The 15063-nt window shown below is 37.5% G+C and overlaps 1 protein-coding gene across 2 annotated transcripts in view; it reads left to right on the forward strand.

The window, feature by feature from the left end:
* The window catches only part of NDNF (neuron derived neurotrophic factor), a 32906-nt gene extending 18365 nt beyond the window's left edge, over positions 1-14541 (forward strand). For both annotated transcript variants that reach the window (XM_053403510.1, XM_053403509.1), the window contains exons 2-4: positions 10042-10236; positions 11328-11452; positions 12002-14541. In XM_053403510.1, coding sequence (XP_053259485.1) covers positions 10043-10236; positions 11328-11452; positions 12002-13395 — 1713 coding nt within the window. In that variant the 5' untranslated portion in view covers position 10042 and the 3' untranslated portion in view covers positions 13396-14541. The remainder of the gene's footprint in view (positions 1-10041; positions 10237-11327; positions 11453-12001) is intronic.
* Positions 14542-15063: the final 522 nt, after the last annotated feature.

Consider the following 15063-nt stretch of genomic DNA (forward strand, 5'->3'; position numbering starts at 1 on the left):
TGCAATAGTGTAAAATACATTCAAAACATAGGGAGTGGTTATTGGTATATTATAACAGGATACATTATGGTATTTGATCATTTTATTAGGTACTCAGCAGGGAAGTTCTTTCTCGGTCTCCAGCTGTGTGCAGATAGGGGAATTGATGCATGATCTTACATTACTCCTATGGGGGAAAAATATTTTGTAATGAAATCCTATAGGAACTTTCAAAGAAAAACAATGAATAGTAGCTGGCAGGAATTTAGTATTCTGTTCACATATCTTTTCTGCAAAATCTACTTTTAATTTTTCGTATTTATGAAACTTTTTCACATGTGCTTTCCTTTCTGGAGGACAAAAATGGAAGCTGTAAGATTTGTCTATCTGTAACCTAAAGGGAACTCAAGGGAAAATGAGATTTTAAGTCAGTTATGTTGAAACTCCTTTTGTTAGTATGAACCATGAAGGAGAAAATTTGAAATCTTTCTTCTTCTTCTTCATTTCTCAAAGATTAAATAAAACGTTTGAGAAAATATATAGAAAACAGAGGAACTCTTTTAAAATGTGCTAGAATTTAGCAGCAAAACATCCATAGTTGAGTTCCTGATCATATGCTAGCAGGCAATCACTGAGATATTACGTATTTAGTTGTTGTTTTTCCCTCTGCCTACTTCAGCCATTTTTTATTTTTTTAAAAATTGTGCCCCAGATCCATCCTTGCATTCTGATGCAGTACCTACACACAAGTAGGCAGCTAAAAAAAACAACCACTGTTACTTTTTCAGGGCCTTTGTAGTTGCTTATCCAAGGGCTCATTTCCATCTTACTTCAGCCTTTGATTAACCCCTTTAATTGGGTAAACAAACTCAGTTTGTTTACAGAATTGATTGTGTAAACAGATCAGTTGAAGTAAGATAAGAGGCTGGTGGTAATCAAGGTAACTGGAAAGACCAAAAAGTATAGCTTTAGCCACAATGTGTTTCTTGTTCATATTTAAATTGTAAATTCTTTTAAGTGCTTCTAACGTGAAAATAATGCTGAATCTGTGTCATTTAAGATAGGATCAAACCTAGATGGTGGCAGCTCTGCATGTTTAAACTACACGGTCATGTAGAAGACAGGAGATGGAAAGGGTGAGAGGTACTAGATCCCTTCCCCAACTCACATATCACTTCCCCAGAGTACCTTATGTCATTCACTTTTCCTTCAACAGAGGCCCAATCCTGGAAGTTATTCTGATGGGACAAGACTTGTGAAGAGTGGCTTCAGGGAATTGAGTGGTTGGCGAGGGAGGGTTTAGAAATCATTACCCATATCCCCGCTCTGCTCTTGAAATTGGATCATCCAGAGGCACACACACCACTTATTAAATGAATGAGACAAATCTAAGTTTAATAAAAAGACTGACTGTTAAATCTACTTTGAGATAAAATGCACCTGTGCCACCTGGCTAGTGAGGTAAATGGGGTGCTCCAATATAGTGCTAAAACTGAAAACACAACACACATTGCCATCAAAAGAAAAGGGGGAAAGCCTTTCAGAACCTAACTATTCCTTTTCAAGATGATCAGATGGTGTTTTCTTTGACCTTTGGCTTCTTCAGTATAACTAAACTGAGTGTTCCCAGAAGTGGTCTTAACAAAACTTCTTAGTAGCTATAGCACAGGTCCCCATGGTATTACTTATGGATGGATTAGAAAAATAAATCCAATTGTTACGGTATTTTATTTTACAATATTTCTTTGAAATGCTGATGTGATTTCCGTTGTTGCAATAATATGTTCAACAAAAAGAGAAAACACGTTCTGAAATAAACTGTAAAATAAGTCCTATTTAACCCATACTGTATTTGAACATATTAAGATTCTAAAATCGTCAAAGGATCCATTGTTACTCCTTAAATTTCAGTTATTTTATTGCACAATGTAGCACATAAATATACACCCATCCACATTTATAATATGTCAATCCAGAAATTTATTTATGGGGGGGGGAGAGGAAATTGCATTATATTCAATGCTAGCCCTACTCAGAGCAGACCCACTGAAACAAATGAGCATGACTAAGATATATTAATTTCAATGGGTCTACTCTGAAGGAACTTAGTTGGATACATCCCTGAGCTCTGCACTGATACCGTACTCTTCATTGCACCCTACCTGGAGCTGGTCTGAATCCTTGCTCCAAGTGCCCTTGCCCAACAACATGAGATGGGTAACATACCCTCCAACATGCTGCAGAGGAAAATTGGGACGTGTGTCTTTTGGGGGCTGCAGTCTCATGGAAGCCAGGTAACTCGCTTGAGAGCATGATCCCCAAAACTGGTGTCTTTGGGGGCTGTGCCTGGGATGCAATCGCAAGTCAGGATGGCTTCTGTAATTCTAGGATGCCCCACTCAAAGTGGAACAGTTGAGGGGTATGGGGCAACCACTGGAGACAGGGCCCCAGTTATGGAGCATCCTTCTAAAGGAGGTTCACCTGACACCATCTTTCTGGCCTTTTCAGTCCCAAGTGAAGATTTCTTTGTTTATCCAGGCCTTTTAAATAACATGTGTTATTTAAGAGGATATGGTCCTCTTAGGTTAAAAAATGTATTTCAGTTGTGTTTTTAATGTCAAATGATATCAATCATTTTCTGTCATATTTTTAATTTTTATATATGTTTTGCAGGCCACTTACGGTATATTGTGGGTTGGCTATATACATTTAGTTAATAAATACATGAATAAATTTGAAACAAGTTGGATTTCAGTGAAAAGAATTAATGAGCAGTTTAGAGTTTATCAGTGCAGTAGTGCTGGCCTGCAGAACCAACGTTCTGATTTATTTAGTTCAAAAGTTTATACCTTGCCTCTCCAATATGTTAGCTTCATTCAAGGCCGCTTACAATTAAAAACAAAGCAATCCCATAAAAATAACACAACATAAAATCAGAAACAGGCTTGAATAATTAATTTTCTGGTTTTACTTTTGATTCAACATAAGAGGCTGGCTGTCAACATTTAGTTTCAAATTTAAAATCATGTGTACTTTTGGCTCCAGCTTTGTTATTGCCCCTGACCCCACTGAGGAACAAGGTTGGGAATAAACAACCAAATAAAGTGTAGGGTAAATGGAGGTTAAGTTGTACAAAGCACAGTGTATGGGACTGTACTATAGGCAGGCTAACCTGTGGCCCTCCAGATGTTGGAACACCATGGCCAGTCATCAGGGATGTTCTGATTGGAAGTTCAGCAACATCTGGAGGCCACAGGTTCACCAACTAGCTGTAGAACATTTTTATTGCTTACATGGCACTGAAGTCAACTGAAGTCTTGAACTTTAAAAATCCTTTTTTTCTTTGGCACATGGATGAATTTAACTCTCTTTAAAATTGAGCTAGTTGCTTGCTGTTAGTGTGTGTAATGCCGCACTTATGCTCACAACATGTTTCCAGTGCAGACCTAGAACTGCTTTGGAACACCAAGTTGAGTTGGCATGCCAAACACCTCTGTAGGATACAAGCAGCAAATGGGAGGGCAGACATTATATACATTTTTTGGTTAATAAAAAAAAGACAACTACCACATATAAGGATGTTTCACATCTGGGTGAGGAGTCAGAAGTACCAGGTGTGTCCTGGGCAAAGAGAAAGTTATACTGTATTGTTTGATGTAACAATAATTTATACACATGGTCAAACTTTTTTCAAAAGTCAATTTTTTTCTTTCCTCCCTGTGTTCTAATATATACACAAAATTAAATCAAATTTATGAAGAAATCCTATGCATATGTAATAAGAAGTAAGTCCCACTGACGTTAATGGGGCTTAATCTCAGATTAGCCTTAATCACCTTACTTTGTCCATCAACAGCGAGTACCTGAACAGCAGACTAAGTAGACACACAAGTGACACTCTTGTTCTCTATGGTGAAATGAACTGTATTTCTTTTAAATTATAGTAATGATGTCTAAGTTTGCATCTGTACAGATAAAGTCACTAAGTTTAAGACTGTCAAGCCAGAGGTTGCTTAATGGAATAAGACCTAGTCCCTAAAGTCTAGTCTGAACAATTATTTACCACCTTCACATGATCCCCTTTGATTTCTCCAAGGCTACAGTCAAAAGTTAAATAGTATCCTGCAGATTTATTATCAAATGGGGGACTGACTAACTCAAATAAAAGTCAGTGCTTTTGATTTTAAAAATAAGATTTGAGGGATACAAAATTGCACACACCCCTCCACCCAGTTATAGAAATACAACATACAAATGCCTGTGGCAGGCCATTCTTTGAAATTAACCTCACTAAATTACAATCATGCACTTTCAACTCTCTGTAATTAAACATTTAGTTTTATTTATTCCAGATGTATTTGCTTCAAGTAAATCCAGACCTTTTGCTGCTGTTGTAGTAGATCTTTTACAGGTCTCAGGGACCTAAAAATTGACAGAAAATAAAAGTGAATTGTTTCCTTGGGTTTGGATTGCAACATATCCACTGGTGACTGCTTCTTATGGAATTTTGGAAGGTGGTGTGTATCGTGATTCCTTCAGGAACAAAATGGCTCATGCAACTGTTAGCTTTAAAAAGTAGTGGATTTGTGTTTTGTGAAAATATAGTGCAAGAAGTTGTTGCTTTAGTACTTCCACCTACTAATATATAACTGGGAATGCTTTGTGGACAATGTTTGAAGTATAAAATAATAAAACTGTGTTTTTAGTAAATAGATGCTATAAAAGAAAACACTGGATATTTTTAGCAGCACATTTTAAAAATATGTACTAGTGATCATCACTCATCAGTTTACTATCAAATGACCATACTTGCTTTACACATGTCTCAAAAACATTAGGCTTCAGAGTTGTCTTTTCTGGTACTCAGCTATGAAACCTGGCTTCATTAATAGATGGCTTAAAGATGCTGTAATCATCACCACCTATAAGGTCTTTAAGGCTTTGCTGGTTTTAAACTGTGTTATTCTGGTATTAATATTAATATTAGGCTTTTATCTCCTGCCATGGTATGATGATTCTTGTATTGCTGTTATTTGATTTCATGTATTTTAATATTGTACAGAAGCTGCCTTGTGAGCATGTTTACCCTAAAATGCAGCTTGGACATACAGTGGTACCTCGGGTTAAGAACTTAATTCGTTCTGGAGGTCAGTTCTTAACCTGAAACTGTTCTTAACCTGAAGCACCACTTTAGCTAATGGGGCCTCCTGCTGCCGCTGCGCCGTTGCTGCACGATTTCTGTTCTCATCCTGAAGCAAAGTTCTTAACCCAAGGTAATATTTCTGGGTTAGTGGAGTCTGTAACCTGAAGCATATGTAACCCGAGGTACCACTGTATTGTAAATAAAATAATTCAAGAAACCCAAGATTGCTGGTATGGCATCATTGTCTTTTCTGCTATAGTCAAACATGCTTGCTCCTAATTTTGGATTGCTGATGGTGATTTATAAGCAAGAGTTGCTATTGCAAGCCTAGAAGTAGCAGTCCCTGCGGGTTCATATTCACTTTGTGTGGTATAAGAAAGTTATAAGTAGGAAGTTAGCCGCTATTTTCTGTGAATGGTTGCTGTGTGTTTATGTTTTCTATGCTTAGTAGCATGCAAAACATAAATGCAATGCATTACTCTGTACTTATGAAAGAGCTACATCTGGCAGGGTTTGTGCTTCTGTGTGTATTCTGTCTAGATTGTCAAGGAAAACTTTTGTGGCTTTCTTCTGCTTTCTTTACATTTTTCTTTTGGTCCTTTGGTGTAAATGAGGCAGATTGCAATGAGAATTTTTCAAAGGTGGCCATGGGATTTCTTTCTTTCAGACATTAGTAGGAAATTTGCAGCCTGACCTAGCCAGTATCAAGAGAATGTGCTTTGTTTTCTACTCAGTTTTTTCTTACAGTTCTATTTGTCCAAAACCTATAGACCAGAACCACAGAGTGTGACCAGACATTCAAATTCATGCTCAGATTTATACTGTACTATTAGACAGACAATGACTAGAAAGCAATAGTTTGTGGGGGCGGGGTGAGAAAGAGAGAGAAAAGGCCATTAGAGGGCACTTTTGTAATCCTAAAAAAATATGATAGATGTTTGTTCTTTCACTTTGGACTGTTTGTTTTGGCTCTCACTTAGTCAGGATCAACAACGTGCAAGTCTTTCAAGTCAGTGGTGACGTTCCAACAAATTCTTTACTCCCCCTGCAGATTTAAAATTTCTAATGATGAAACAAGCTGAACATCTAGAAGAGAGTAAAATGTTATTTAGCTATTCTGATTTGTATGCAGAACATTCCAGGTTTAGTCCCTGGCATCTCCAGGTAGGGCCAGAAGAGGCCCTGGTCCTTAAATCATGGCCAGCTGCTGGTAGTAGGCGCAGAGGATTCTGTCATAGATGGACCCGTGGTCTGAGTCGGTATAAGCAGCTTTCTTTGTTCCTAGCATAGACCACACTGAAATCTTGTAGGCAACTGGCAGCTGGGGCAGATGAGGATATCTGTGAGGATATCGTCATTATATGTACAAGAATGAGAATGAGGCACTGTCATCAGTTTGTGACTGTGCTCTTGAATCAAGATATTTTTACCTGTCAACAGATATGGTTGCCAGAGCCACAGCAAAATAAATTCACTTTAAAGCTGACAGGATTACAGAATCATGGAATCATAGAATTGTAGCCTTGGAAGGGTCCTCGGGTAATCTAATCCAATCCCCTGTGATGCAGAAATCTCAGTTGGATCATACTTGGCAGATGGCTACCCAACCTCTGCTTAAAAACCTCCACTACTGCTCATGGGCATCTGGTCAACTGTCAAAGAGCTCTTATTTTCATAAGGTTCTTCCCAGTGCCTAAGTCTCACTACTGAGCATAGTCAAGGAGACCTCACATCTTTACTGGATACCAATGCAAGGTGGCAGCCAAGGTAAGGGCTTGTATCCACCAAAATAATAAATACAAATCTTGGCACATATAGAAGGAAAAGCAAAAACAAAGCTGCAGTAAGCTGCCGCATTGGGTCCTTTACCTTTTACTTTTACCTTTGCTTTCTTGGTACAAGAGGGGAATTTTATTCCCTGTAATGGTTTTGTTATTCTAGCATCCCCATTCTGGAGGAGTCAAAGGCTGTGTATGTCTCCCAGTCTGTACTTTAACACTAAAGTATGGTTCGGTGTTACATGAATGAGCCTTTGTGTCATTACCTCTCTTCTCTCCCTCTGATGATGTTGAATTACAGGGTCCAAGAGCACCAGGCCCCTTACTTTTCTGTAGAATCCACTGAATAAAATTTTTAAGAAGGCTGTTGAGGGCCCCATAATGTGACTAAAAGAAGGGGACTTGGTAGCTGTGAGCTGTGGATTTTGTTCACAATCCTCTACTGTTTCTCCCACTTGGTCTCATATTTTATATCTGGTTTTAAGTGTATGTGGTTGTATTGCTTTTAAATCTTGCGAACTGCAGTGTAGTGAGTGTGGAAGAAGAATGGTATAAATGTTTTAATTAAATACATTTGCATAAAATAATTTGATTACTGAGCCCTAACCACCATAACAACCACAGCTGCTTTAAACCTTCACAGACACGCATGGGAGTTTCGATCAAGAATCTCCAACATCATGCTTGTTTTCAGCTTAGGCAGAAACAACAAAAAGCAGACTCTACGGTAATATTTTCCTAGTTGTCTTCCAACTTTCAGGGTAAGCATTAGCTTTAAAAAGAAAGAAGAGCTGAGATTAATTGGAATTAAAACAAAAGGCCAAACCTGTCCCACCAATTTTTTTGCAATGATGGACCAAGTGCCAATTCTCACACCACAAGCTAAGTTTCAGAGCTTGGTTTTCTTGCAGACCAGGAACTTTCTTTTAAAAAGTTAGGTGAAATGCACATGCCAGCAAATTATTAAGGGCTGTAAAAATAAATAAAAGAAATTCAGCATGAAAGAATTGTGTAACAACAGGGGACTGGACTTTAGAATCAAATAATGAATATTTTTGTATTGGAGTGAGCAGTTTTAAATTAGGGATCAGCAAAAAGGGGGGGTAATACTTTAAAGTGGAAACTCTTAAAATGTGTTCTATCTGATGGCTACTCACTAATACACAGGTTTACATGTGTAATGTTAGTGAGAGAAAGTGAAGAACCTAATAAACACTCTATGGCGTATGCTTACTTACTCAACAAAATCCCAAGTGACTTCTTATGTGTTATGCCTAAATAAGCAGGCAAGACTGGACTTAATATAAGACTTATGCTATTATTGTCTGAAGGAATAACCTGATAATTAGCTATAGTAAATTAAAACAAGATCCTACCTACTTAATTTATAGTTGTTAATTTGATCCAAAAGCCTGCCTATAAAGTGGGTGATCTGGTTAAAAAACAAAATTGAAAAACAAAGCTTAATCTGGAGACCCCTATACAGTAACCTTTATTTTTAAAACATAATTGCACTGGAATCCAGGACTCAGAATATCCATTATTAAGATCTTACAGTGGTTCATTGAAAAGACACTGTCATCATAAGCATTCAGAACACCAGAGAATTTGCTATAGTTCTGATTAATTCATAGACAAATTCTGACTGAAAAATTGATGAACAAAGTATCTTGTTTTAGTCATAATTTATCCTAAATGATACTTAAAACATATTTCAATGAGTTTTGTAAATCAAATTATCAAATATTTTGACTTGTGATCTCTATGCTCAAATTTCCTTTAATTCTTTATTTTCAACTGTGTTGCTGTTACTGTATCAGGATTTCATTTATTTTATTATTGCATATACTGTACAGTATATCCCACTTTTCCTCCAAGGAGCTGAAAGTGGCATACATTTTCTCCCCCTCTGCATTTACCCTCACAACAACCCTGTGTGGTAGGTTAAGCTGGAGATTTGAACTCTGGCCTCCCAGGTCCTACTCCAACACTTGAACCACTACACCACACTGGATCTACATGTAAGTAGCACCACCCAGAAGCCAGTGTCCTGTGTACCCACCAGCCTATTTTCAGTTAATAGTGGGACATAGAGCACAGCCTTCTCCAAGTATCTTGATAGGTAGGCATTCACTGATACGTAAACAAGCAATCCTTCAGACACCTTGAACCTATTTTGGGCTTATAAACAGTACGCTGATTATCTATGAACAGATGTCTGAGGCAGCAATCCTTCCTACATCAGAGAAAGTCCAACTGAATAAGGGGATTCTACTGGAATTCTGTTAGATGAGACATGGCGGGGTTGGTCCTCCATTATTAGCACCAATGGCAAATCAGCTCCCTAATGTCTACCACATACAACCCTGATCTTGGGAAAGAAGATACTTCTGATACTCTGAGAAAGAGATGAGTGTTTATATAGCTGAAAGAAAGCAAAAATAGATTACATTACACTGCTGCTCCTAGTCCTGCGGTGATCATTGTTCTATACAGAATAATTCAGTGACTGAGGAAAGAAAAATACACACTTTGTGAAATACGATTAAAGGAAAAAGACTTTGTAATGAGGACACACTGTAGAGTACCAGAATTTTGTAAACCACTCCTTCTTTTATAGTATCAAAGCAAATGAAGTACAAATTAAGCTACATGTTCTCTCTCTCTCTCTTGGCTTCCTATAGAGTTTAATTACAAGACTCAATAGACAACAGACTAGCCGTCTCCTGATCTTCTGTAATATTGTTGAACATGTCTGTAAATGAGTTTGTCTTTCCGTTCTTCTGAACAGCTCTGCTTGAAAACTGACTGGCAGGAGAAAGTAACTGAAACTTGTCAGTGGGAACAGGTGGCGCTGGCAAAGCACTCCCCTCTATAGCCCTTTTCTTTAGATCCTAAACCTTAGATGTCTCAGTTGGGAAAACCACTAGCAGGAAATTTTAAAATGCTTTATTCATTCAATCATACGGCAACAACATGAGTTTCAAGTAAAGACTATTGACTTGATGGATCACTTTGACAAATACCGAACATAATTTAATTATGGCATAAGAGATAACACCTTTCCCCCCCTTTTTTTACAGCAACAACTATATTTACTAGCCCTGTCATTTACAATGCATCCCTTTCATTTTGCTTTAGGATGCTCTTGCTGCACTGTTCCATGTCCTACCTTCTGCTGCTGCTACCATTTAGCTCCTGGACACAGAAGCTGCCAACTAGAGATGAAGAGCTTTTTCAGATGCAGATCCAGGACAAAACATTTTTCCACGATACATCAGTTCTCCCAGATGGAGCTGAAATCAGCAGCTATCTCTTCAGAGAAACACCCAAAAGGTATTTGGGTTATTTTAAAACAGAGTCACAATATGAGCAATATCTCCTTTTAATATTATTATAAAGGACATTGGTGCTAATAAGGTACCACACTTAAGTACAAATATTTCAATGACTAGCAAAAGAGGTAATCAGATTCTCAATAGTAAGTGTTGAGTTTTGAAGGAAAATATCTTTTTAAACAAATGTTTCTTTCCAGTATTCCTGGCTGAAATGGCCTTTTCCTTTCCAGGCCTTCTTTCTTTCTTATTTATTTATTTATTTATTTATTTCATAATGAGAAAAATATATTGAGGTCCTGGGCTGACTAAAGTTTTATAGGTCAGCACCAGCTTTGAATTGGGCCTGGAAACTAATTGGCAGCCAGTGCAGTTGGGCCAGGATCAATGTTATATACTAAACTTGGCTTTCCCCAGTGAGCAACCTGGCTGTCAATTTTTGCACCAGCTGAAGGTTCCAAACCATCTTCAGAGCCAGCCCCACGTGTATAGCATTGCAGTAATCTAACCTTGAAGTTACCAGAGCATAGGCCACATAAGTTAGGCTATCCATGTCCAGATAGGGCTATAGTTGGGCCACCGGCCGAAGCTGACAGAAGGCGCTTGGCGCCACCAAAGCCTCCTGGGCCTCAAGCAACAGAAATGGGTCCAGGAGCACCCCCAAGCTACGTACCTGCTCCTTTAGAGGGAGCATAACCCCCTCAAGAACCTGCAGACTCCCATTCATCCAGTCTAGGGAACCACCCACAAACAGTGGCTGAGTCTTATATGGATGGAGTTTCAGTTTATTGACTCTCATCCAGTCCATTATTGAGGCCAGACACCAGTCCAACACATCCACTGCTATAACTGCAGATGTAGAGGAGAAATAGAGCTGTGTGTCATCAGTATACTGCTGACAACACAATCCAAAACCTCAGCGACCCCACTCAGATATGTCACATTAAGCTTAAATAAAAGCCCCAAGGAAACTATGAAATGCCAGGGTTTGCTAATTGATTGTCTTTATGGAAGGATGTGAAATATACATCCATTTATTTTGATTGCAAGTACACTGTGAAAAATTTAATGGGTTTGTTAATCTTTCCCTAGGTTTTTTTTTGTAGTTGAAGAAGATAACACACCCTTAGCAGTTACAGTAACACCTTGTGATGCTCCTTTGGAATGGAAGCTGAGTTTGCAGGAGCTTCCAGAAGAGTCCAGTGGAGATGGCTCAGGTAAATTTCAGATAAAATTCTAGTTTTTATGACAGATATGAATCAGTGTGACTGTCTTAAAGGAATCCTGACCAGCTGTGTGTTAGAATTAGTTTGATAAATTAGACTCTGCTACATAGAATGATTGCTTATATGAACAGGGCTTATAATAGCAAAATAATGCTTTATGATTATCACACTCCCTCTCTCTCTTTCTCACACACATTATGCAGTTTATAAAGAGAACAGGGATGGGAACATTGAGAGATGGTTAAATATGAATCCAGCATAGAACTAAGCTTCAATAAAGGAAAGTTTAGTCTTAAATGCCCTTAAATCTTCTTACTAAAGCAGCAGAATATAGTAATTTATTCTTCTATATATGAATGCAATATAGCAATAAAATTGCAGTGTTACTTATTCAAAAGTTGAATGGATTGCAAACCATAAATCATATTGTTTCGTGATTACGTTTCCACCAAGCAATAATTTATTTTAGTACTTAAACATATATATTTGTTTCCTCTGAGACCACCTTTCCTAAAAGAAATCCCTTTCTGTGTCTTCTAGGTGAACCTGAGCCACTTGAACAGCAGAAACAACAGATTCTCAATGAAGAAGGTACAGAGCTGTTCTCCTACAGAGGAAACGATGTTGAGTATTTTGTGTCCTCCAGTTCACCTTCTGGGTTGTACCAGCTGGAACTCTTGTCAACAGAGAAAGACACGCACTTTAAAGTGTACGCCACAACAACTCCAGAATCAGATCAACCATATCCTGAACTACCTTACGACCCAAGAGTTGATGTCACTTCTCTTGGCCGCACAACTGTCACTTTGGCATGGAAACCAAGCCCTACAGCTTCGTTACTGAAACAACCTATGCAATATTGTGTGGTCATTAATAAAGAGCACAATTTCAAAAGCCTCTGTGCTGTTGAAGCTAAGCAGAGTGCTGATGATGCCTTTATGAGAGCTCCCAAACCTGGTCTGGACTTCAGCCCCTTTGACTTTGCCCATTTTGGGTTTTCATCCAACAGTAATTCTGGGAAAGAACGCAGCTTCTTAAAGTCATCATCAAAGTTTGGGCGACAGGTCTATTCAAAGCCTAGAGTTGACCTTGAAAAGATATGCATTGGGAACAAGAACATCTTTACTGTGTCTGACCTGAAACCTGATACACAGTACTACTTTGACATATTTGCCGTGAATGTCAACACCAATATGAGCACTGCCTATGTTGGCACTTTCGAAAGAACCAAAGAAGAGGCTAAGCAGAAAACAGTTGATCTCAAAGATGGGAAAGTTACAGACGTGTTTGTCAAGAGAAAAGGCTCTAAATTTTTGCGGTTTGCTCCTGTTTCATCACACCAAAAGGTTACATTTTTTGTCCATTCATGCCTCGATGCTGTACAGATCCAAGTCAGAAGAGATGGTAAACTTCTGTTGTCTCAAAATGTTGAAGGCGTCCGTCAGTTCCAACTTAGAGGAAAGCCAAAAGCTAAATACCTCATTCGACTGAAAGGAAATAAAAGAGGTGCTTCCATGCTGAAGATTTTGGCTACTACAAGGCCTAATAAACAGTCATTTCCATCTCTTCCTGAGGACACACGAATTAAAGCCTTTGATAAACTTCGCACGTGTTCTTCAGTCACAGTTGCATGGTTAGGTACACAGGAAAGGAACAAATTTTGCATATACAGAAAGGAAGTGGATGACAACTATAATGAGGAACAAAAGAAAAGAGAACAAAATCAGTGCCTGGGGCCAGACTTGAGGAAGAAATCAGAAAAAGTCCTCTGTAAATATTTCCACAGCCAAAACTTACAAAAAGCAGTTACCACAGAGACAATTAAAGGTCTACAGCCTGGCAAATCCTACCTTCTGGATGTTTATGTCATAGGACATGGAGGGCACTCCGTCAAGTATCAAAGTAAAATTGTGAAAACAAGGAAATTCTGTTAGTGGCACTTCTCATGTTGAAATCAGCAGAATATTAAGCATATGGACTGACTACTTACACAGCAGAGGAGTTGTGAACTGTATTGGTACTATATAGAGAAGATATTAACATCTATATTTATGTTTACAAGAGCAAATGAAGGGACTGAGGCTGGTGCTCTTCGTTGGTATCGGACAGTTGCATTATCATGCGTCTGGTGGTCCAAGTTCAGTGCTCAGTAGATAACGAAAGTAGCGGGAAATATTGAAGGAACTGCCTTTTTCGCTTCCATATTGCATGAAGTGCTTCTAAATTATTTTATTACTTCAAAGGCTAAGAAAAGTCATTCAGTTACCTTATTCTTATGCACAGACACAGAAACAAAACTCCCACACAACCTCTATCTCTTAGTAGGCTATAGGGTCATGTAAATTATTTTATAAAGTCTTGTTTGAAATGTCTATGTTTCCATGATTGTAAACTATTAAAATACCTTCCCTCTCTTAAAACACAGATCTAAACTAAGTATTAACTGGACTATGCAGAAGTCAGTTTTATTGCTAATGTAAATTCCTATCTCGTAAATTTTAAATGTTTAAATACTGTATGTATTTCATGTACAAAATTGTCAGACATTATATTCCTGTACATAAAATTTAAATATTAGATTATATGTTCCTTCTCATCCATTCCAATGCATTTTGAGCATCATTAATTAATAAATTTGTAAAACTTTTATATCTGAAAATCTATTTCAGCTACTAGCATCCTGAAAATGGAAGCTTTTACAAATGGAGGCTTTTACAAATAATAGGATCAATCATTTTGTATAAGTTTTAGGAGTAAAATAATCTAGTAATGTTTAAAGTGTTTGGGGTTGGTAGATTCCTTTCTTCTTTAACTTATAACAATAACACAACAATTACTTGCCCTTATACACTGGGCAAAATCCAGAGTATATAATCAACTCAATTTTGATTGAACACAATTCAATTTATGTCTTTTTATTTTCAATTTTGGATTGTACCTAGTGGCTTATACTCTGAAGGTCAATTTGTAGATGCAATACACAAGTGAAGGTTAGGCAAAAATGCATTTTATAACTGTTTTATTTTTTGCATTTCCACAGAAATCAGTTTGATTAAAATTAACATGTTTGTGGAACATAACCCTTTTTGTTTCCATTTATTTTTCTAAAAAATAGTTCCAACATCTGCTTTTTGAAACATTTTAGAATAAATGACTTAGAATTAAGTCTCATGGGGACTTACTCCCAGGTAAGTGAGTATAGGATTGAGGACAGAAGCCTAGGAACATTTACATGGCAGAAAAATTGTCTGGATTCAATAAGTTGCACTTCTGAGTATTTTGTGTGTGTTTTGTAAATTAGACGACTTTACCTTAATTCAAACTTTTGTGATTCAAATATGTGGGTTTCCCTTAAATGTAATAGAGTTTTGAGCTATTATATGTTATATATTTCTTAGTAATGAAATATTTAGGTTAAAATTAGATACAACTTTGGGTGCTGTAATCCTTCAAGTGTTTACTCGTGAATTAGATTTCAGTCATACCAATTACAATTTCATAATTAACTTGAGCTTGATGTGCCAAAGTTGGGCACTTTTAAATCCCATTTATTTCAGTGAGACAATTAAGCTCACCTTATATATTATTTTCCATTGGTTTAA

Source organism: Podarcis raffonei, chromosome 9 (genome assembly GCF_027172205.1).
Source record: "Podarcis raffonei isolate rPodRaf1 chromosome 9, rPodRaf1.pri, whole genome shotgun sequence".
NCBI classification, from domain to species: domain Eukaryota; kingdom Metazoa; phylum Chordata; class Lepidosauria; order Squamata; family Lacertidae; genus Podarcis; species Podarcis raffonei.